The sequence below is a fragment of the Anguilla rostrata genome, chromosome 3, assembly GCF_018555375.3.
Source record: "Anguilla rostrata isolate EN2019 chromosome 3, ASM1855537v3, whole genome shotgun sequence".
Classification (NCBI taxonomy): domain Eukaryota; kingdom Metazoa; phylum Chordata; class Actinopteri; order Anguilliformes; family Anguillidae; genus Anguilla; species Anguilla rostrata.
This window is the reverse complement of record NC_057935.1, coordinates 35578819-35602577: the sequence shown is the minus strand read 5'-3', so window position 1 is coordinate 35602577 and position 23759 is coordinate 35578819. Positions and strand designations below refer to the sequence as shown.

General features: G+C 39.3%; 2 protein-coding genes across 2 annotated transcripts in view; one reads left to right on the top strand and one right to left on the bottom strand.

Annotated features, from left to right (window-relative positions):
- Positions 1 to 1030: 1030 nt before the first annotated feature.
- On the bottom strand, positions 1031 to 4238 carry neurod1 (neuronal differentiation 1). The gene is made up of 2 exons (XM_064327323.1): positions 4115 to 4238; positions 1031 to 3330 (listed from the first exon to the last, which is right to left on the bottom strand). Exon 2 carries the CDS (start codon positions 3321 to 3323, stop codon positions 2277 to 2279), a length of 1047 nt encoding a protein of 348 aa, XP_064183393.1. The 5' UTR covers positions 3324 to 3330; positions 4115 to 4238; the 3' UTR covers positions 1031 to 2276.
- A 6826-nt stretch (positions 4239 to 11064) lies between these two features.
- itprid2 (ITPR interacting domain containing 2) overlaps positions 11065 to 23759 on the top strand; it is a 38336-nt gene continuing 25641 nt past the window's right edge. Inside the window, exon 1 of the mRNA XM_064327319.1 lies at positions 11065 to 11213. The gene's annotated coding sequence lies outside the window, so the exon portion shown is untranslated. The remainder of the gene's footprint in view (positions 11214 to 23759) is intronic.

Genomic DNA, 23759 nt, shown 5'->3' with positions numbered 1-23759 from the left:
CATCTGTGCCTCCTTCGGTTTGCATAAAAGATGGTGGCATGCCCGTGCCTCTTGAACGACTACAGCAATCCATGGTGCGGCAGAAAACCGTTCGTTTTGTCCTTGAGCTAGACAAACATAAACTTTAATGTCCCGGCTTATTGCATATTACGGCATAGTCCGGTTTAAATAGCTGAAGTATTATTTTATTCTTTTTTATCCATTTCATCTGTAAATGTGTGTCTGCATTTGCCATTAATATTTTACACCTCCATTTATACTAAAGTTTTCTAACATCTTATCTACTTCATGAGACTATCTTTCCTAATTAAATCGCCGGTAGCAAGTCTTGTCTTCATTGATTTTATTACTGCAACAACAAGAAATTCAGTTTTTCAGGGAAGAAAGCCGCATCTCAGTGAAAATCACGGCTATTCTCGCTGCAGGACCACGGCCAGTGTGTGTGTGTGTGTGTGTGTGGGGGGGGGGGGGGGGGGGGGTCAGATTATGCTAATATGATTTAAACTACCGCCAAAGGGGAAGAAATGTTGCCAAAGAATATATTCTCCGGATAGCCTACCGAATTCGGATCTATCATGTGCATGATGGATACTATCAACGTAGTATTTGATAGTGAACTACAGAAAAGTCGCGACACTGACGAGTTCTTGTCAAGGACAGAACATATCACTGATGCTTAATATTTTTCCTCTCTAATATAAAAAAATAATCTAATATTTATTGTCCATTTGTCCCCATTTGTTCGAGTTTTAAACGTGTTTACCGATAGAATACTGTATTTGTTTTATTAGATTGACATAACTGACATGACTGTAGATTCTAACCCACCTGTGACGCCGTGGTGTCCTTCCCAAATAGTCATTCTTAAGGGGAATGACTCAGCTATGTTATAATAATTTAGCCTGCGCTGTAATACATCTGAATATGATTTGATTGGATCTGCTAAAATAAATGTTTCCAGAATCAACTACTCTAAAAGGTACATCGTTTTAACACACAATTGACAGATTCACACGAATAGGGCAAAATAATAACAAGGGACTTTATTCTACAAATAATAAGTTACGCCTTTATGAGCTATCAAAATAAAAATAAAAACAAGAATCCCATAGGAAATACATACACTAAGAATTCACATTGAAAGATAACTGCAACCAAAAGTTCAATACTATCTGAAACATAAATAAATCGGAGATGTTTAATATAAAGCCTCAATGCACTGTGGCAATACATCATACTATACAGGTTTACAGACAAATGTACAGTACAAATTTATTCAAGTTGAACCAGTGTCACACTTTAAACAGCACTTTGTTGGGACTGTGGTACATGCAATATCTATTGCGCTATTTGTGGAGCATTCCTATATGTAGCCTACTAAGCAACTCTCATGGGATTGAATCTGCTTAATCTGGCCAGTCGCAGGTCCCAAATTAATCTGAAATTTAAAGGACCAGTCTTTAATTTCTGTTTTGGGATCATTTTGGATTAAGGGCACACCCATTGGACCAATGTAAAGATAAAGCGCATTGGGAATGAACGGGTCAAAGAAATAGGCTAGAGGAGATAAAACTTCCGGATGATAGTCGTGCATGATAGTCATGCTGTTTATTTATTTGTTTCGCAGCGTTTTGGGGGTAATGAATTAGTCAGTGTTGTGCAACCTTGCGTGAATTTACGGTAAAGAAGTGCCAAGGCAACATAACTGATTTCTAAACAGTGGTTAAATAATTTGCTGGTTAAATAATTTGATTATTACTTTCACATCATTATTGTTTTTTTTTTTTTTAATAAACAACAGGTTCCTCTATATAAAACATTAATGGAGTTGCATGGGATAAAGTATGTAATTGATCTTATAAAAGTTAATTAACAATTCTGTACAAAATCACAACAAAATAATTCGATATGGGATAGATAAGTACTAAAATGCTGGTTGAAAAAAATATATATCTTTATTTTCTTAATTGGCCCATTATTCGATTAAAAATTGCATAGTTTCCTAATTATTGCTTGTGATTTTGTTATATGAATCATAGGATCAACACATTCTGAACGTGGCCACATCAATTTTCCATTGTGACCTTAATATAGAAGCGCTATAGGGTATGATACATAAAGTGAATGGGAATATGAATTCCCATATCTCCCAAAGGCAGTAACAATAATAAATACATACATAATTTTAAACGCGATATATTTGCACTTTTGCATCATTGATACCCGAATGCGTGGACGCTTTTAAAAAAGTCTTCATGAATGTTTCATTGGATTAATTAATCATGAAATATAGCATTAAGTTGAGCGTTCATAACTCTCTCGTGGTGAGAATGTCCGTCGTATGACATAATATTCTCCATCGGTATCTCACAGCGCTGCGCGGAGCTTGCGTAAAGGGAGGCGTGACCCTGCGGTCCCGCCAGACCAGCTGCTGGGTAGTGCATGGTAAAGGCATAGTTCTTTTCGAATTCTGACGAAGGCTCGTGCTTAAAAGAGAAGTTCCCATTCACACTCAAAGGTGGGCTCAGTGGTCCGTCAAATGAGGGACTAGTGCAGTCTGTGAGAGCGCTTTCAAAGAACGGTTCTAGTGCGCTGCCGTAAGAGTGCGGCTTGACGTGGAATATGTGGGAGCTGTCCATTGTACCATAAGGAGGGCTAGGAAGACCGGGAGTTTGATAGGAATATGGGTGGGCAGTGAAGGAAGCACTTGCTGTTTGCATATGAGAGGGTATTTCCTGGCTCTGTTCTGGAAGGAAAGTTCTGGGGTTCAGCTGGAGGCAGCCTGCTACCAAATTAGTGGTCGGCTGAGATAATCCCTTGCATAGGGCCTGCACAAAGGACATTAAATCCGGGCTTTTACCCGATCTCAGGATTTCGGAAAGAGCCCATATGTAGTTTTTCGCCAGCCTTAGGGTTTCTATTTTTGAGAGCTTCTGAGTTTTAGAGTAACAGGGTACAACTTTACGCAAACTCTCAAGCGCATCATTTAGTCCGTGCATGCGATTTCTTTCACGTGCGTTAGCCTTCATGCGCCTCAGTTTGAATCTTTGAAGCCGAGCCTTTGTCATTTTCTTCTTCTTCGGTCCACGTCGCTTCGGTTTCTGTTCGTCTCCTTCTTCTTCCTCCTCGTCCTCCTCTTCTTCGTCATCTTCCAATCTATTGAGCGCCTCCTCATCCTCGTCCTCACCATCTTTGCTCATCTCCTCGTGCTCACCGTTTTCATTTTCCATGTCGTGTTCCTCTTGGGAATTCAGACATTCATCCGTCCAGTTTGTGCTCTTGGACTCTGGCATCATACTTTCTTCGTTGTATGACTTCGTCATGATCAAACTCTGTCAAGATAATGACAGCATACGTTAAAAGGGCTATACCTGGTACGGATTCGTTTACGCAGAAAATAACACACACTCGATGTATCGATTATTACACTATAATAAGATAATAACGTACATTATTATGTACACTTCAACTGCTTATACATTGTATTCTGCTGTGTCAATTTTGTTTGATTTGATTGTAAGTAGATGAATCTATAACTCTTGCACTCAAAGGCTGTGGGCAAAAATGTATCTGATTCGTGGAAAACAATTATTTTACAATTAATATTAGTGACATCGTCTTAAAATCGAAATGTATATCATACATAATACCATAGGATGCACATTCCTAAGTAACTGCATTGAGAGACAATTGCATTGTCTGAGAGGCAAATGTACTAAGATATATTTACAATAATGATAAAGCTTATATAATAATATTACATTAGTGCTAATAATACACTACACATTTGAGCAAATTTGTTTAAACAAACAATCTTATAAAATACATTTTTTATTGTCCAGAAACTAATTAGCGGTTTAACAGAAAGCATATAAGTAGCCTACTTATTTCTTTCACATCTCTCTTTGGCGCACTTTGTACAAATCAATATTTGAAAGCATGCTTACTGAACTTGGCTGCCGAATCACTATTCCTTAAGAACATAGACAAAAGTAAATCAGTGCGCACATCTAACTCCATACAGTGTCATGTAGGCTACAATGAGGAAAACACTAAACTGAAAATAAGTATTAATGATATTATAAAGATGCAGACAGATAAACTGACTAAGTACCTCTTTCTTGCAGAATGTCTTGTTATTAGCGGTTCATGCCCCTCTGGGTGCGTGACAGGTCCTTGGGAGTATTGTGACTGGGCGCGCGGTGGATGCTCAGGTTATATAGTGATGCTGCTGATGCTGAGAGATGAGCATGTATCTATTGCTGCGGTTAATACCCTTGCACCAATGACTGACAGCAGGCTCCACCTCTTTTTCTGGCACGCGCCATATGGTCAACTACGTCAGGCAAACGGCCCCCAGCGTCACGTGACATATTCCATTTGTATTCAACAGAGCTCTCTATTCCATCCTTTTGTGGCCAAAAGAAAGTGGCCATCTGTCGCTAGTTAGAGACTCCGCGGACCTGTTTGTACCCGTAGGACAAATTAACCCTTGAAACATGGGACATGTTCTCTTAAATAACAAATCCAAGTCATCTCTCGCGCTATATACTATTACATTCTATCCCGTGATTGTGTAGACATTTGTATCATCTTATGAAGGTTCACAAGCAAATCTTCCTCTATTATACAAAAATCACAAGAAAATCAGTTTAGTTTAATCAGCCTGAGGTTAATTGGTTAAATCTATGAAAGAGACCTGCTTGAGATGTATAGTTGTTAAGTAATAATAATAATAATAATAATAATAATAATAATAATGTGGTTTGTAAATTATGGTTACAACCTGGGCCTGGAATAAATAAAAATAAATAAAAAACTGAAGGTAGGCTAGTGGGTCAGACAACACTAAGCACTGGTTTAAGCTTGTTTGGAATTGTCCAGTCGCTGTCACCGATAATCTTTCTAATTGTGCGTGCTCTCCACTGGACACAGTAGTTGTAGTGTCTGGATTGAGCCCCACTCAGCAATGAGTCCCTTCTTTTCAGACTTGAGGTCGGCACGCGAGCTGCACGCGCACTAACAAAAGCCTATTTCACGGCTCACTAGCCTGATCCAACGTCCGAAATCTGGTGTTTTCTATTCAATTTAATAATATCTGGGTGAAATCGACGTGATGACCGTTGAACAGCCACCAAACAAGTGGTGAACACCAGACAATAGGCCTAAAGACAGAAATCAGGAATTGATTTTAACTTATGTTAGAGAAGCAGTTGTGAGACCCGGGGTTTATAATTGAACAAATTTCATTGATTATTTGTATCAATGAAATAAAAGTATGAACCCAAATTGGTGATTATTTTTTTCTCATGAAACGCGCACATATCAATCACTGTATCCATCTGCTTACGACAAAATGAAGCCAAGAAATGCGGACGGCCAATAACAAAATGGGCGCACTGTAAAATGAACTAAAACCAAAATTATGCCTAGGAGCGATGAAATTAATAAACGCGTTTCAGATGACTACAAAACAAAATCTGCCAGATTAAAATCTCTTAATTGTTGTGGGGAGGGGGATAACAGTTTAAAATAATTAATTAAACAATGAGGAAATAGATAAAAAATTTTGATATTTCCTTTTAGAATTTTATTCAAAAGTTACTCAGAGTTTAACAGTAAATTCATTAATATTTATTCCGCGGTTCTATCAATAAGGTCTTATTTTCAAGGTCTCTTTGTTATTCAGTTCAGCTGCGCCGAGTTCCAGGTAAGAGAGAAGGGTCTCTGTATGTGCTTGGTCAGGCATGAAAAATGCCACACGCAGTGTTTATTTAGCTGTGATTCATCTATATTTAACTTGGTGGTAATGTCCCGGCTTAAATACAAGAGGGTGCAAGTCCGCATGTTGATAACCTGGTAACCGTGAAGTACCCACAGTAACTCAGCGTTTTGTGGACCAGCAGGAAAACAACTGATCTCTAGTAACACGACAAATTGTCCTGATCAATCTCCCAGCCCGGAGCAAAAGGTTTTCATGTTTTGTTTGTCTCTGTCCTGGTTATTGTCGCTGAGCAAACAGTATCAGTCGCGTTAAAGTTACAGTGAAGAAGTTCAGCACCACCGACAGCGACTTTCGTTGAATGGACGATCGCATCGACATTAAATTAATTTAATTATGGCATGGGACTGTACGCACGGTACAGTTTATTGACACATTTAATATATTAAGATCACTATGTTACTTCTGGAATCCAATGATTGTGAGCTACTAAACATAGTTTTTGCATCTTAGCACATGGCAGTTGAGGAAGTTCTGTGACTAAGTTTTGTGATTTTTTACAGTTCCCTCTGTTAATTTTCAGCAAGAATTATTTATTCATTCGGCCAGCAGAAATAATTTTCTCAACATTTTACACTCAGCAGTTTAGATGGAAAACTTGTTTTGAGTGTAAATGGGGAATTTGCTACGGTAGTAACAACAATGCATGAAAATAACCATACGACATTTCTGCCAATAGATGTATTCACATTTAATACATTGAATTATTATTATTATTATTATTATTATTATTATTATTATTATTATTATTATTATTATGTAATGGACTTATAGCCTACTGTGAATTTCCGGTGACAATAATCCAAAATAAATAAATATCAAAGAAAGTCTTTTCGGTTCCTTACTCCTATGTAAAACCACGTATAAGACGTTGGTGTGACGGAAAATATTTAATTGATTTATTATAGGCCTCTGTGAAAATACACGGGGCATATTTTATGTACATATTTTAAATTATGTAAATTTAAAGTAAAGGGTAAAAAGGGTAAGTTTATTTCGATGCCTGCGTTTAGTCTATTTTGCAAAGTAGGCCAATAGCAATATTAATAATGTACTTACTGAACACTAAACTGGATTCCCTATCCTTCGTATAATCACAAGATGAGCAGATTAGAGATCAACGTTGGCTATTCCAACACGCGCATGGGACTTTATGCCACAGGAGTATGGAAGGACAATGCCATTCCACTGATGACAAGAGCGTGACAACACGTTCAGCGCGGAGACAAACATGTGTTCCTAGAGTTTGAGTGCGTGTAGGACGTCCTTCACATTGTTTCACTGAGTTCTGTCTTGCGATATTTACCACTTAACTACTGTGAAAAAGGACGAAGTTTAGTTGCAAACACAGACCCGTTTCGGTGCGATTTAAATATTGATGATCTGACCTTTCATTTCCTCTTCCTAATCAAAAAACATTTTCCCAAAACAGGGACCTAGTGTCTCGCCCCAATGCCTTTCCGCTTGAATAAGCAGTTAGATTAAACGGAGCCAGCTCCCCATTTCATTGCGCTCTCATCGCACTAATTGCTTATGCAAAAATGCAGATTTGTATTAATTAGTTACTCTGCTGATTAGTTCTTTGGTATTTTCGCGGAATAAATCATTCTGGAAGAGAGGTACAGACATTATTTTTGGCCCACAACCCAAATGCGGCTCAGGGTGGAATACGGTTTCAATATTAAAGAAAATCGCAGGTAAAAGCGGCTTTGCATTGAAAGTAAAGCCACCTGCTGCACACACCTGCCGCACTGTCCTCTTTAGCATAAACAAGCCCATCTTAATTATAATTTTAACCTTCTATATTGTAGCCTACTATTGTCTTTTTTCCGCATAGGCTGCATTACTTATGCGCCTTTATAGTAAGATACATATGGGTTCAGTCAATTTAAACTAAAAGTCTGCGGGAAATACATAACGCAATCCAAGTTTTATCTTAAATTTATGTTCATGCTCACATAAATTTTGACACTTTTCTTTGCACCACACTTTTTTAAAGTTCAGTCTATAATATAATTATGAATGTACGCAATACAATGTCCAATGTCAATTCGACTCTAACAGAGCACATATAAATCTAATGGATAAACTGTAGGCCTATTTTGTAAGACAACATTTAACGCTGACCATTTTACTAGATTTAACACTGAACGGTGTTTCCGGCCACTGCCATAAATTCGTTGTAGACCAGACCGGGTTGTAGTTAGGTTGCATAAAGCAAGTTTTCATCAAATTAATAAATATGTATTGTTTTATCGATAATTCAGTTATCAGTTTAGGTGTCGTGGCTATATTAGCATGACGTTAGAAAATGTGTTTTCACTGTCAGTGTTTAGGACAAAGCGCCACCTTGTGGTGGGAGAGAGAGAGAGAGAGAGAGAGAGAGAGAGAGAGAGAGAGAGAGAGAGAGAGAGAGAGAGAGAGAGAGAGAGAGAGAGAGAGAGAGAGAGAGAGAGAGAGAGAGAGATTTTTTTTATTTAAAAACCTCTTTTATTGGGACATTTCCAACACAGAAAATTGCTATACTTCAAAAATAAAAACAATAGACAAAGAACATAAAGAGAAAGACTATCAAAAAACTAACCACAGGAGAGAGAGAGAGAGAGAGAGAGAGAGACGCACAATCAGTTACGGATAGGAATATTAATCTTTGAACGAAAGGAAAGCATTCTATATTTTGGTTTCTTTTGAAGATATTCATGCCATTTAATTTAATTTGCGCATGCAAATAAATAGACACTGGCTACTGAAAAAATTGGTAAATGTTTATTCTCCTCAACTGGGTGCAAAGTAGGCATGTGTTTATTTTTCTCAACTGGGTGTCACACTCAGGGGTGTAGCACAAAATTCTGGGCCCCTTTTCCCCCCCATTACGACGCCCCTGGCCACACTGCTTACCTGGAAAAAGCACCAGTTCATGGCGCAGTGATGACAGGACTGTACAGAATTCTGACACTTCCCTTGCAGACTGCGTTCGAGACTGGGCCAGAGCAAGTGGTCTGAGCGCATCCCTCGTCTCACTCACACTGTAGAAGCACTATGGCTGATCAGACGCTGGTAGTCTACCTGCCCCAATTGCTCTAAATTGTAAACAACGAAACAGCTGGTGGAAACTGAAACTGGCAACAGGCGATTCGAGGACAGATTTTTTTTAAGTCACAAGTTATTACGAAGCCACAACATATCAGTTTCTGTATAATTATTCGTGGAATGCTGTACATCGGATTAGTGCTTGCTCTACCTGTTACATTAGCCATATAGCCGTTATGGATGAAAATAAGTCACTGTACGATTATTTTCTTTATTTAACATGCTTCATAAAATTGGCACCCACCCCATATATCACATTGTTAAGCATCCTCGGGGAAAATGGCAAAACAAATAATTTGTTCCATGTAACACAATATACGGGGCCATCTGTTTGCATAGCGAACTATGAATTTTAATTAAAATTCCGTTGAGACTCGGAGGACAATAACATGGTGAGGGTTTTTGCTACAACACTTCACTCGCGTGTACATTAACAGAGCATACGGAAAACAACTATATATTTTGACCAATAGGCCCATTGCATTTATAATTATTAGGCGTATGTTGTCTATGATTAAAATAAGAATCATTATTAACGTGAGCAAACGCGAACTTTATCACAGATTGTGGAACAGTCGTTGCTCCACTTTTCATATTATCTGCAATGAGTTAATCTTTATTGAGGTGCATGAATTTGTTTAAAAAATGTTTTGTTTAAGTTTGGTTGTCTCGACATATGGATCTGTGCATATTTAGATATTACACTGCACTTAAAACAGTCCATTGGTAATTTTATCAAAAGAACAATGCAATGGTGTCCTCTTGTGGAAACAACTTAAAATGACACCAGATGTGTGTCTGACAGTGATTTTAGTAACTCGAGTAGGCCTGGGTCTAAAACAAGCAATTGGAAACCTATTGTAACACACATATCATTTAAAGTATGTCAACTAAAGCTTAAGTCAAAATATAGTATATTCATAGATGATGTTAGGTAGATACTCATAAATTAAGCAACATGCTTAGAGGAAGAACAACAAAACCATGGTCTAGAGATTGCCCTTGCTGGAATTTGCAGCAGGGCGGCATTATTGTTCTTCCTCTAAGCATTTTTGCTTGACTTATGAGTTTAAAAAAAATACTGCACAGCATAAAATTCATATGAAGATGAAATTAAAAGTAGCCTATACCATGAGTATAGTGCTAGTTAAACGATTAACATAGGCTATTCAGGCTCAAACATTCGTTTTTTGGTAGCTTATAATGTCATTGGGTTCATTGAATCTCATTTCAAGCACATTTTTTAGTTTTGTAATCACATCTTGGGTTGCATATTTTCACATGTTTAGCCTGTACGGGAGTTCTGTGCATTTTAGAGTTCTGTTTACGCTTGTTTGAAAGAAAACCGCTACTTAGCTCCGGCATTTAGAACCTTAACAGTACATTTTCAAAATATATATGGAGGTGTAGTTGTCTTGACTGTTATTGAGATGTAATGTACTTGCTGAATGTTTTTGTTGCCAGCTGTTGCCACAATCACAGCTCTAGCTAGTTACCAGCATCCAACTGTAGTTGGTAACTATACCTACCAACTACCGGCTACTAGCTGTTTCACAAACCTAGAGCTGCTTATGTTGGTCATTGTTTTTTCCAGCTATGTGTACTTTTAAGCTTCACCGCTGCCAGTTTGAATACAATGTAATTGGATTTTTATAATGGGCAGACCTCATGAAGCATTACTACATTGCATCCGAAACTCTTAATACTGACAGTTTTTCTTTAATTTAAGTTAAATGGTCCAAGTCAGTGATGCAAACTGGTAAAATTTTCCTAAGTTCATTGAAAAAGTTTTAAATGAACAGATAGCTAAAAACGAAAAAGGAAAATACACAATCATTGTAAAATTAAATAAAATCCTCGCAACATATACAGTAAGCAGCTACTCCTGTAAAAATAAAACGACTGGTTGCACATGCGCTAGGCTACTGCTGCTCGGATATTTTTATTATATGTTTCAGTAGGCTAGATAAAAATAGCATTAGTTTGAAATTAGTGGCGCTATCCATGAATTTATGTTCTTAAACGAGACTGTTTCTTTAAACAAACATTTCTGATTCATTTATTTTATTCACATATCAAATATATTATTTTGTTGGGCTAGTGTTCTGCTATACGTGCAATATCCTTGTTTTCTCCAGTGGGTTGCAGCACAGGCTGATTTGGGGAAGCGATTATTCCAGTTTGTGACGGCTGCACTGACTCGCCCTTACTTGTTATGTTACTTTGTGTTCCAGGCGGAAGCGGAAGCCTTGTTCTTTTATGAAGTTCGGCGAAGTTTGTCAGATCCTACGAAGTTGCTGCTGTATGATCATCGAAACCCTCCACTGATTTCTGTACCATGGTAAGGCCATTTACTTTTATGTAAGCCAAACGTTTTGGCGTTGCATGTTAGACGTTAGAGAGGCGTCATTCTGCGTGTGTTTCTTTTGTAATGTCTCGCTTTATTTTACTTTAAGGAAACCGTATTTATTGCTACCATTAGTTATTTCATTTTCTTTTGTATCACGCGTGTATTATAGGAACAATTCAAAAAGTCCACATTGAGAGGGATCTTTACCATTTACAGACCTACCGTTGCATTCCCAACACTCTTCTGAAGAGTATTCGTTTGAGGTTTGAATTATCGATAAAATGTAGAGACGTGGAGCCATGCGCAGTTGTGAGTGTTGCACACTAGCGGAATTTGTTTTGTTGTCGTGATTACTTTTATTGTTATCAGTGCTTTGTTTCTTCGCTGCCTGTACTGTCACGTGTTGCAATATAGTTTTGTTGACATTGTGTTCATATGATGCCCTTTTACGTTGCTTTAAACTCCTGAACCGAAAACGGAATTTTTGATGTTATTAACGCTGATCCGATCCTGATATAATGCCGTCAATTAGAAGTAGGGACGAACAGAAGGTTTTTGTTTGAGTAGCTATCCTTTTTTCCTGAAGCGGATAGAGCCCAGTAGGCTACCAACAGTATCCCATAGTACGGCTCTGATTCAGGGTCCTGGTTTATTATCACCATTCTTGCGAAAGCTAGTAACTGACATATTACTTTTTCTCAGGATCATCTGCGTGAAACCAGGAGACGCCCTTTTTAAAACCACTCTTCATAATACGATGACATAATATGAGACTGCGTTTATTAATGGGAATTGGTGTCCTTTCTGATGCCTTCATTACTGTATGTGTTACCCTTTCAAATATGAGGACATATTGAAATTATTTGACCAGTTGGCTGAAATAAGAGCCCATACGGAAATTATATGACCTATCGGCTGCCGAGGGCATACGGTTTAAATACAGAAACGTGCACGCACAGATACGAACTTTTCGTTCGTATTAGCCATTTCTTCTGTTTTTTGCAATGGCTTCTCAGCAACATTTCTGAGAAACATCCTAAAAGAACAAAATTCAAGGATTAAGTTATTCATGAGTCATACCCACTGAATGAACCACATTGGTTTTGTTTCCCTTCTCATCTTTGTGTAAAGAGAGGCAAGTGGCAGAGTTCTTGCATTTGTTTATTTACATTCTGTGACAGACCGCTGACCTCTGGTTCAAACAGCTGCCAGTCGTGCTTGGTTATAGCAGATAGAAGTGAAATCTTTTTCAAAAGCTGCTGGCTGCAAAGACCATGTGCTTTAGGTCAGACAGGGAACAGGGATGCACTCCCACACCTTTGACCTCCAACCTCTGTCATTGAACTAAGAAGGAATGATGCAGAGACATACAAAGGCTTATCCTTGTCTTAGCTGGCAAATATAAACAGGCTGTATAACTCATGAGAGTTCTCATTTCGTAGGTTTACAGTGGCTTAAGCTTGAGTTTTGGTGATAATTGGCCAAATTATGGTTTTGGCTATTTTTTAAGATTTTGCATATCCTTCTGTCTTCATCCCTGAAATAAAGTAAAATCAGCAGAAGCAAGGTACGTCTGCTGTTGTTCACTGCCATGATCCCCTTTGGTAGTACCTCAGCCGTGCATTCCAGAAACAGATCAGTAGTCTGATGGCGACCAAGCAATGAGGTATTTTAACCACACTGAAATATTGTGATGATGGGAGTGTCAGGGAATCGGTATAAAAGGGTAAATTGCCTTAATTAAACACAGAGTTCTTTCAGAAACTGCTGGCTACAGAGGCCATATTGCTGTACAATACAATTATTTGTGATTATTTTGGCACTGAAGTAATGATCCCAGTATGTTATTTAAAAAAATGTATATTGTGCACTGACCTCTGTGCATCCTGTTCAGATCTGGAATGAGGAAATGAGCATCTGCTAGAAATAGTCGATAGGGAGCAAAGAGGCTGGGACTGGGTGCAGAACTATAGCCACATGCTTGTATGTCACGAGGCACTTTTCCTCCTGCTGTTTTGTCAGTGTTGACCAGCAAAGTTTAAAAGTGGGGCAACCATGCCTTCAGTAAACTGCAGGACTGAGTCTTGGGCCAACATTTGACTCCCTGTGACATCATTCAGGTTTGAGTGGCTCTCCCTGATTGGCAGATGAGTGTTTGCTGAGCTAACATTGGCGAACCCGCAAAACTGTCACATGTTCCTCCGCATTCCACCTGGGAGTTGTTAGACAGCAGCCATTTCCGCCATTCCTGGTTGTAAAGGAGAGAGACGGAATCATTGACCGTTTCTTATAGTTTCATGAGGAGGCTGTTTGGAGAGGCACATTTGTGAATTATCAATTCTGTTTTGGAATAACTTTTGGGACTGTTGATTTAATTGGGAGAGAGGCATTTCCAAAATAAGTACAATTTGGATTATTTAGGAACTCTTCTTGCCCACTTGTTTACCAAAATAGTCATTATGGGGGGGGGGGGGGGATTCTTTTGCAGTTGAATTATTACATAATCTATTCACTTTGAAGACATTGGCTGTGTTATGCCTGCAGGCATCTTTAATCCAAAAGTTTCGTATCTGTGCATGATTTGTGGAAGCCCTTGATTCTGGCAACCTGGCACTGCTTCCCTTACCATTAAACAGTTATGGCTCACTGTTGCCCAAAGACTCAGGAGTGTTGCTACTCAATATCCATCTCACACTTGTATGAAACTGTAGTATGTGTGTTTCATTCTAGGACTTTCATTTGACATGCAAACCTTTGAACTGCATTGCCAAGCACTTGCTGTAGTTTTTTCAAGTCCAGGCTTTCAAATGAAAGAATGAATGAAATATTGAGAGAGCACTTTATTGAGACAGTGACAGACTGTGCGTTGATGGTGACTGACAAAGCCAATTCTGAAAGAGCCTAAGCCAAGTAGTTTTCTTGTTTAAATGAACATTTTAACTGGCCATTTGTAGAATAACCAAAACTCCTGTATAACTTCAGTTAACAACAGAAACAGTGATGTGCAAATATTTGTGCACCCCTGGTTGAATATTGTGTTGATTTTACAGAGTAAAGAGTTGTTAATAGAACCTCTGCAGTGAATAAATTACAAATAAATAAATACAAAGACATGTTTTTGTAAATATTAATACGTAATTACATTTCTTGCTAAATTTTACAGATTGAAAAGAAATAAAACCATAAATGTAGCATGTGCAAAAGTTTGGGTACCCCATCTGTCAGTACTTGGTAACACCTACTTTGCACAGCTTCCAAACATTTCTTTCGGCCAGCTAACAGTATTAAATAGCTTTGAGAGATTTACTAAAGAGGAGGTTACTAATAGACTGGAAGGCATATTCAGTACTCAGAATTCAGAATGTCTTGGAAGATATTGATATAGAGGATAAAGAAGTACTGGATAAATGACATAAACTAACAACAAATAAGGCAGCAGGCCATAATGGCATATACCCAGGGGTACTCAAAGAGTTAGGTGCAATCATCTTTAAACCACTGCCAGGTATTTTTAGACAGTCCTTAGAAACTGGAGAAATACAGGAGGGCTGGAAGCAAGGTAATATAATGCCAATATTAAAGAACATGTAAGACAGGGACATAGAAAGTATTTTAGTTGAATGTGCAGATGATACAAAACTGGAAGACCCCAGTTTGGAATCTACTAAAGTAATATACGAAGATGTAAACAAAATCCAGAAGTGGGTGGAAACCTGGCAAATGAAGTCCAGTATAGCTAAATGCAAAGCTCTACATGTAGGATGGCAGAATTATTTATGGGAGGAACAAAATTAGAATGTGCTCAATTTTAAAAAGACTTGGGAGTAATAGTTGATCAAAGCCTTTCAGGTTCTTTGTATTTGCTGGTAGCAGTAAAAGAAAAAGAAGAAAGGGCAACAGGATGCTGGGATATATAGCCAAAAGTATTGAGTATAAATCCAAATAAGTTATACTTATGTAATATATTTGTTAGACCACACTTGGAATATTATGTGGAGTTCTGGGGAATCTTACTACAAGAAATAGAGGCTCTGGAAAAGGTTCAAAGAAGGGCAACCAAATTGATTCCTGGTGTGAAAGATATGAGGAAAGACTCAAGATACTTAATCTCTTCTAGCCTAGACTGAGGCTTTTAAATTCATAAATGGGATTACCAAAGTGAACTACAAGAGATTCTTCAGGTTGAATTCTGTTAGTAGAACAAGGGGACATAAATGGAAATTAGCAAAAGGTAAATTTAGCACAGACATTGAGTATCATTTTTTTTCACACAAAGAGTAGTCAGTGTGTGGAACAGAACTCCAGGTCATTTAGTAGAGCCAGAAACATTGGGGGTTTTCAAGACCAGGGTTGATATAGTGTTAGATACTATCTAGCCTGCTGGTAATCATAGCACTAGGTACAATTTAATTAGGACAATGGCAGTTGTTGGGCTAAATGGCCTGTTCTCGTCATTGTTATGTTATGTTATGTTATTCTTGCTTTAGGAACTTTTTTTCCCCAACAAAACCCTTCTAGTTCAGAAATATTCTTAGGTCTTCTTGCATGGACTGCATGTTTGAGATCCCCCCACAGATTTATATCCAAGTCTGGGGACTGTGATGGTCATTTCAACACCTTAAACCTTTGCTCCTTTATGTAGTTAATTAGTAGTGAGTCATGGTTGATTTTGTGGTATTTTTGGATCATTGAGTACATTTACATGTGCACTCATATTATTCCAAATAAGACAATATCCTGAATAATATATGGGTCATGCAAGCAGAATATTCAGATTAAATACCCAGAATAAGGCCTTATTTTGAATATGGCATATTCTAATTAATACATGTGACATGATAATATTTGGATTATTGGAGAGCTATTTGGGAATGTATACATCTTGTTCCGGATATCCATCTCAATCTGGGTTTTCACGACTGTTTGCAACACGCACAGCCTGAGGGTGTTGTTTTCGGTAAGCACTGCTGTTACTAGGCTACCTATTGCATTTTAATAGGAGTCAGACAGCTAGCAGTTCACAGGATGCAAAGATGGAAGGCCCTGCAAAGAAGACACAACATCCGACTTAAAATTTTTTTTGAAAGGTAAATAAAGATTGTAAGGGACGTAATGTGGACATTTTATGCTTATTTGGACTATTCACGGCTGCATGTGAACGAGAGTATGAAAAGAAAATTAATTTATAATTGGCCATGTAAACATATTTGGAATACTGTCTTATTCGGAGTAATGTCAATATCCAGAATATTGTGTGCATGCATTTCTTTACTGATGAGAGATTAGCTCCAAGGATTTCCAGTGCCACTCACAACCACACAACCCCAAAGAATAACGGGGTCCTCAGTTAGCTGCTTAGAGGATCCCATGGTTGTTGATAGTAAGGGTCAGAGTATCAAGCTGTGGAGTTTTCATCTGACTTAATTTAAGTTCTTGAGTCAAGTTTTGACATCTTAAAAGTATTAAAGGATCAACTGGAAGCGCACCTAAATTTGATGCACAATTGCAATTTATTTTCTGAATTAAACATTCAGCCAATCGTTTTTAAGTGTGCATTAAAATGAGCAGAACTATGTCATGTTTAAGTTTGTATCCTGCAGTTGTTTTAACTTATTTTGATTTAGTGATTAAACAAAACAGGCCATTTCACGAAGGGTCCCTACATTTTTGCATACCTAAAGTAATGTATCTTATTAAGTGTTATGACCTATCAATTCTCATCCTGATTGTAACTGCCAAAGTAACGCCAGCCAACAGCTGAACATAAGCATGTTAGCTAGCTATCTAAGCAGATTGACTTTTTTAATGTTAAGTTCTGATTTGATATTTGCTGTAATTAGCTTGTGTTGTATAACGTATTTGTTGGCTTTCGTCAGATCAATCGCTACGGATACTCCCAGATCAACATATTTAATGTTGTCTTGACATTTGTTGGCATTCATTTTTTTCTCATTGTTGCGGATTCAAAAAAATATCCACAAGTAGGGGTGAGAGATGTGGCATAAAATTCATATCACAATATTTTGCACCATTATTGCAATAACAATACAATATTACAATATAGATTTTTCAAAATTCAGAATCATACTTTGGATTATATAAAACCAGAAAGTTTAAGTCTTGACTCATAATATTTTTATTTTAACTCCTGCACCAAAGCTAATGTAAAAAAAATGTTTTATTATCCAATCATTTCTTTTTTTTAATCAACACAGATATATAAAGTGATCAGTGTAAACTATCTTTTATGACAAAATAAAATATTTCAGTGTTGTCTTCTCTCAACTTAATTTTCAGTTGAATGATTTCTGCTAAACTGTGTAAGTGCAAGGAATTTATCCTCTGTAAATTTAGTAAAAAGTAATCAATCATTCTGCATGTAGTTGACTCTCACTCTTAAAAGTTGCCCGCGGCTTCAGGTATGAGTGCTGACGGATGACATGTCACCACATTGCCGCCAGCACTGAAAGCCCTTTCTGATGGAGGACTTATGGCAGGGATGCACAAGCATTTATTTATTATTAGTCCTTTTTAGCAGGCCTTTTACATGAAGCAACAGCTTAAAATTATGTCTTTATTACACACAGAACTACGACTGGCCAAATGGTATGATTTTATTTCAACTTAAGTGATACCGGTTAGCTGTAACATTAGCTTGCAAAGTTCAACCTTGTGTTTTGTTTTCCTATGGAAATTTTGGATGCTATGCTTCACGTGGTTTGTTATTTGGTGAAATGAATCCATACACTTTTTTGAATTGCTGAATGTTGTTAGTAATTTGCTTACTAAGTTTATGTATAAGATAACTATCAGCTATCAGATTTAGATTAGCGTTATAGCTGACTTCCCTTTTTGGTTTTACCATTAGCAACAGTCAGCTACTTCATTTTTTATTACCTTAACTAGCTAGCTCTACTTATAATTAGGACATTTCTTGTTCACCTTCCAAGATAGGCCAATAGCCTATGATACCAAACAAAGTGGCACTGGGCCATACCCAGTATTTACATTAATAATGGTATACCCCTGTCCCCCCCCACCCATCCTCAAGTAACTTCAGAAATGTAGGGGCCCTCAATGTATCAGCTTTATGAGCCAGCTCTCCAGAAAAGAAAAGAAAAAACCTAAGGGAAACTCTACCTATCACCTTGCATATTTTGCAGTGGGCTATGATTTCAATGCAAACAGGACCTCTGCAGCGCTAACAGATCACACCCCAGATTTACAACCCTTCCAACCCTGCAGTAGAGGCGACTGCTCAGAATGTCTCTGCCTGCCATAAATTAAGAGAGGGTGTGGACTAAAAAGTACTGTACACAATAGCATCTGTGATCATTATTAATACTTATAGGTTCATAAATTGTTATATCACAAACTAAATAAGTTTCAAACTGGGTGTGTGCATGTGTGCGGGCATCTCTACTTGCACATGTGTATGGGGGTTGTTACTCTTTTGTTTTTTCTTCTTTTTCCCCTCTCCTAGTTGGAGGGGTCTGTTTGTCATTTTGTACGTCCGATTGTTTTTGCAACGCAAGTTTACTTGTCATGCAAATAAAGCACATTTGAATTGAATTGAATTGAATTGAGAGAGAGAGTCAGAGAGAGAGAGCCTTCAATATGGTGGGCAACTTGGGTTCTTGGCCACAGGAAATTAATCTTGCTTACCTCTCACTGCCAGTTCATTGCAGTGACCAGACAGGCCTTGATTATTTCTGCTCCTGGAATGGCTTCGCATCATCTGGCTGCAAAGCTCTCCATAGTGTCCTCGTTCTATGGTTATCCATAATTCTGGACAGAGTGAATCTGGAGAGTGTATGTAGTCAGAAAAAGACCAAAAGGAACAGTGAGAGACAAATGACCCTGCAGATGACTTCAGATAATGTGGAATTACTGCCTTTATCAATTTGTTGAAATAGTTATTTCCCCTACATTGTTGTTTTAATTTTTATTCTGATTTCACTTATTTTGTTGCTGAGGTCATTCATAAGGTCATGGAAATGTTTCAGATGTCAATGAGAGGAGATATAGACAGGGATCGGTCTAACAAAATGGTCATCTCAGTAAAGTGAATCCAGTGTGTCATTTCACTTTTATTTTACCGTGTTGTCAATCAACTGTAACCAAATACAGCCATTTTCCTGAGTTAAATGTAGGGAAAATGAGTGTAGCCTAACGTTTTTCCACATGCCTCAGAGGTGGAATGAAATTAATGGGTGAATAGAGACACTCAGCATGTGTGGATGAACGTATGACTACTTGGCTTATTGTACCAAGTCTTGCTTCTTCTGGATAAATTGAAAGGTGAAGTAGTCACCAATTTATGTTTATGAGCCAGCTGTACAAGGCCTCAGTATGTGCTTGGTACAATATGTCAATCTGGGCCCTGTCCCTCGGGAAATTTGTAATCTTCAGGTATAAATTTCACAATTCATTACACAACACAATGCATTACTACTTTACACAAGACATTATTTTGTTCAAGAACTGCCTCAGGTGCTATTTTGTATTCAAATAAATAGATTTTTGTATTCAATACAATTGAATGCAGAAGCGTGCATGCGTGCGAGGGAAAAGAATAGTTTTTGCCATTGAATTACATAAACACAATAGCCTATATCCGTATGTTTTATCCAGTCAGGATTCTCACAGTGTTGTATACCATTGAGGCTACATTTGAATGTGATCTTGACCTGGTTTATTGCATTGTGATGTCAGAAGTACTCAAATCCGGGCCCAGGTAACACTGACCTCATTAGGTTTAATGATTAAACAAGGTAACGATAGTGTTGCAGAGGGCTGGTACAGCCTCTTTCCTTGGGTGGCGTACCTTGACGAGCTGCTGCTGGGACTAAGTTTGATTATCCTGTTCCAGAGCATATTTTTGGCACAGCCTCAGTTGTCCACAGGCCCTGTTATGATTAGGCAGAGCCTTGGATGAGAAAGGTGCGAAAATTCACCAGGCACAGAATGTCCAGTTCCGTACAGGATTCCGATGTGTTTTCCAAGCATCACAGTGCTGTGAGACATTTCAGAAACAGTCTAGCGCACACCATGCATGCAACATTCAAAAATGAGAAATCGACAGTGCCATAGACCATCTTACATCTAATCTGCGGATATGTTTAGTCAACAGTGTTGACTACCAGGTAGCGTTGTTATTAAATGGTGATTAAAATGACTGCTCTGCATTTTTATTTTTTGTGTCATCTTTCTCAGCGTCCTGTAAATTGCAGTACCCTAGTTAGCCTCATGGTAAGTCTCTGAAAGTGCTCTAGTGGTTGGTTTGGACAATGGTGTGTGGCATGCCCTGCTGCCTGTGTCTGTGCCTGCGGGGCTGAAGAGCTAAAGCCTGGTGTTGCCTTCTGATAAAGCGAATGAACAAGGTTTAATCTGGACCTCTTGTGTCTGTGATGCATTTACAAGCTTTCTCACCTGCATGCGCGCACTCACACACACACTGATATGTGTGCACGCTTATCTGTATGCGCAAAAGAATGCTTAGGTGCAAACCGATTTACATGTGCATAGATGCATCCAAAATCATGTGCAGACCTGTACATCCTTATACACACTCACTCACAGGCATTTGCTGGTACATGCACAACAGCCTAGGACTGAATCAGAGATTTAGGAGGACCTTGTTTCCATGTAGTAGGAATGTTCTATCCTCTGCTAAACCTTAGTATTTGCTCAGTTGCAAGGGCTCACTAACCCACTCAGCCGAAGCCAGGTTTTCATGCATTAGCAGGTCTCTGAAGGTCCCTATAAACCAGGGTCCATCTCTATCCTTTGCCAGTCAGGAGGGGTATTCCATACATTCTATTGGAGGACCCTGAGAACCAAGCTAGCACAGCTGTCACGGGATTTATCATGGAAGCACGGGTCACTTGTGGCCGCGTCAAACACCGGATTCTTTGTTTAAACTGTGGTGGAAATGCAAAATAGGAACTGGACCAGATGTGTGGTTTTTATAAGCAACATGCCACATTTGTGAAATGAAGTGCAGTTCTGTTAACGGCAGTGATGGATGCCGGCTGCTCCTCTCCTGCCGCTGATGGGTTTCCTAACCCTTGATGTCTAAGTGGGTTCTCCATAGCTGATGGGACACTTCCATTCCAGCACATTTTTAAAATTATTTATTTTTTATTCGGCTGTGATGAAGCCCGACTAAGTCCTGTTTGGAGTATGGCTTCAGTAGGAGGAGTAGACTAACTTGGGTCGTGTTCAAGGGCATGTGAGCAGCGTGCAAATTGCTCCTTTGATTCCCTCTAATCACAGTCGAGCATTGGGCATGTCAAGGTGCCCTCGGGTGCAGCTGTGCCCGTGGTTTTCTGCCCGCTCAGAGTCCACACCAGCTTGAGCCCTGGGGTGGAGGCGGGGTGGGGTCGGGTGCAGGAGGGCAGTGCACAGGAAGGTGTCCGTCCTCCGCTCCCGCTGGGCGACGTCCAGCTCCGCTTTCTGCAAACAATGTTACAATGGGAGCCAGTGCGTCAGCGGCTTCTATGAGCCGCGGGTCCAGATTGCGAGCCGTTTGTGAATCTGATAAAGGTCAGGGGTGTTTGCGATGAATAAGCCCTCAGTGAGCCAGAAAGGGGAACCGCTCTGGCGATTGTGTTACGGCGCCAGCACGAACTGTAGCAGGTGGGGCCCTCGGGCCGCACGGCATGGCTCTCCACCATTCCCTGAGGCTCTTCCGCGCGGGTGCAGTCCTTTACCGGTCTCGTGCACAAGTTAAAAAAAAAACGCCCCCAGATCCCATCATAATCCCCCCCTCCCCCCTCCTCCCGGAGCTGATGTGGGACGATTCATTCACGGCTATTTTTAGGCCCACTCGTCACGAGGGATGCCTCGCTCAGGGTCGCGGGGGTCAAGCTGGACGTTTGGGACGTGCGGATTGCGGAAGATGGTGGGCCGGATTTGGCTGGAGATGTGGGAACCTGTACATCTTCAGCTCTGCAGAATGAGGGGGGGGGGGAGGAAAGAGGGGAGCAATAGAGCATTTAAAAATAGCTCCCTTTCAAAACATTTTGGGGCCAAGAGAGGTTTGAAGGATGTGGGTCGCAGAAATAATAATAAAAGGATCGGTTTGATTCGCTTGGAATGGTATGCGGACGTTCTGCACGTCTTCACAACTGGAGAGGCGACGAGATTCAGGAAGGAGCCTGACTGTTTTTCGGGGGAGACTTGGTGCCCAGGTGTTTGCCTCCCTCGGTCACCGTTCCTGAGGTCTGCGCCTGGCTTTGTGTTTCGGAAGCTGTCTGGGAAGGGATCGGCAGTCCGCTGTTACTTAACATTGCCCTGCGTCAGAGCTCTCGCCGCGCCAGCCGTCTCTGCTTCGGCTCGGTCAGAACTCCCTTCCAAAAACATTCACACGCCCACCTTCAGACTACTGGAAGGCATGTCTGTTTTATTGATGTGATTACGGTACCTTGGTTACCTGTAATCTTTGTCGGTGAAACACCGATTATCTGAACACTCATTATTTATCATTTAAAAAACATTTAACATTTTAGCACTTTTCATTTTATATTGTCTCTAATGGACATATTTTTTAAAGCTTATAAATGACGACTCAGCTGGTTTTGACTCACAATGTTTGGGTTTAAAAATACATTGATTCCGCTGTGTCGTTTTTTTAGTTGTAAACAAAAATAAGCAAACATCTGGTATTGTGTAGTAGTGTGCTTAAGAACAAAATGTGAACATTGTGTCATGTCTCCAGTTAGACTTTGCCGATTTACTGCGCAGTATTCCCTAGTGTAGGCTCTGACTGTCAGTACTGTATGCAATTATACGCATACAGGAAAAGTAAACCAGAAGCTTCCAGAATGTGCATAGAATTCCCTACAACTTCTACAGTTTAAATTAGTAATGTACTTTTAAAATTGGTAATGTGTTTCTCTAGATCTAACCTAATCTTTTTTTTCTAAAATGTGCAATTAGTCACACACCTAGCTGTTTCATTTATACTGGCTAGAGTTGCCAAACTGCTTACTTCCTTTTATTCTTGCTTTTTCTTTCTCCCTCCCACTCTCTGTTTCCCCCTCCTTTCCTCACACTTATTTATCATATCCTGGCCAGACGTTCTTGGTCGCTGATTTCAGAGGGTGTCGGAGCAGCAGCGAACACATTACCCAGCAATTTATATCCGGCTCTCCTATTTAAAGCAGCGCGCTGTGGCAATTTGTGACCCTTTGTGTCCAGATGCAACCTTACAGTGCCAAGTCTTATCAGGCTGGCTGCTGTTCCGAGCCTCACAGCTGGGCCGCCTGGATGAAGACTATAACTGATCTCACAGCTGTTTTCTCCCTCCCTCTGAAGACCCCAGTGTAGCAAGATTACTTTTACATCCAGTGTGTAACCCATACCTCTGCGTAGCGCCGTGGTTCTCAAAATCAGTCTTGGGGACGCTGGTTTTCGTTCCAACCACAATTGTAATCCCAGAATTTTAACAAGCTGTTCATTTTTTGTAATTCGGTACTTTTCATGTTTTCAGGGATTATTTATCCTCTTAAACCACATTATGGAAAAAAATAG

Bases quoted from the DNA above. Each gene is read 5' to 3' on its own strand.
- neurod1 (XM_064327323.1), bottom strand. From the start codon at position 3,323: ATGACGAAGTCATACAACGAAGAAAGTATGATGCCAGAGTCCAAGAGC.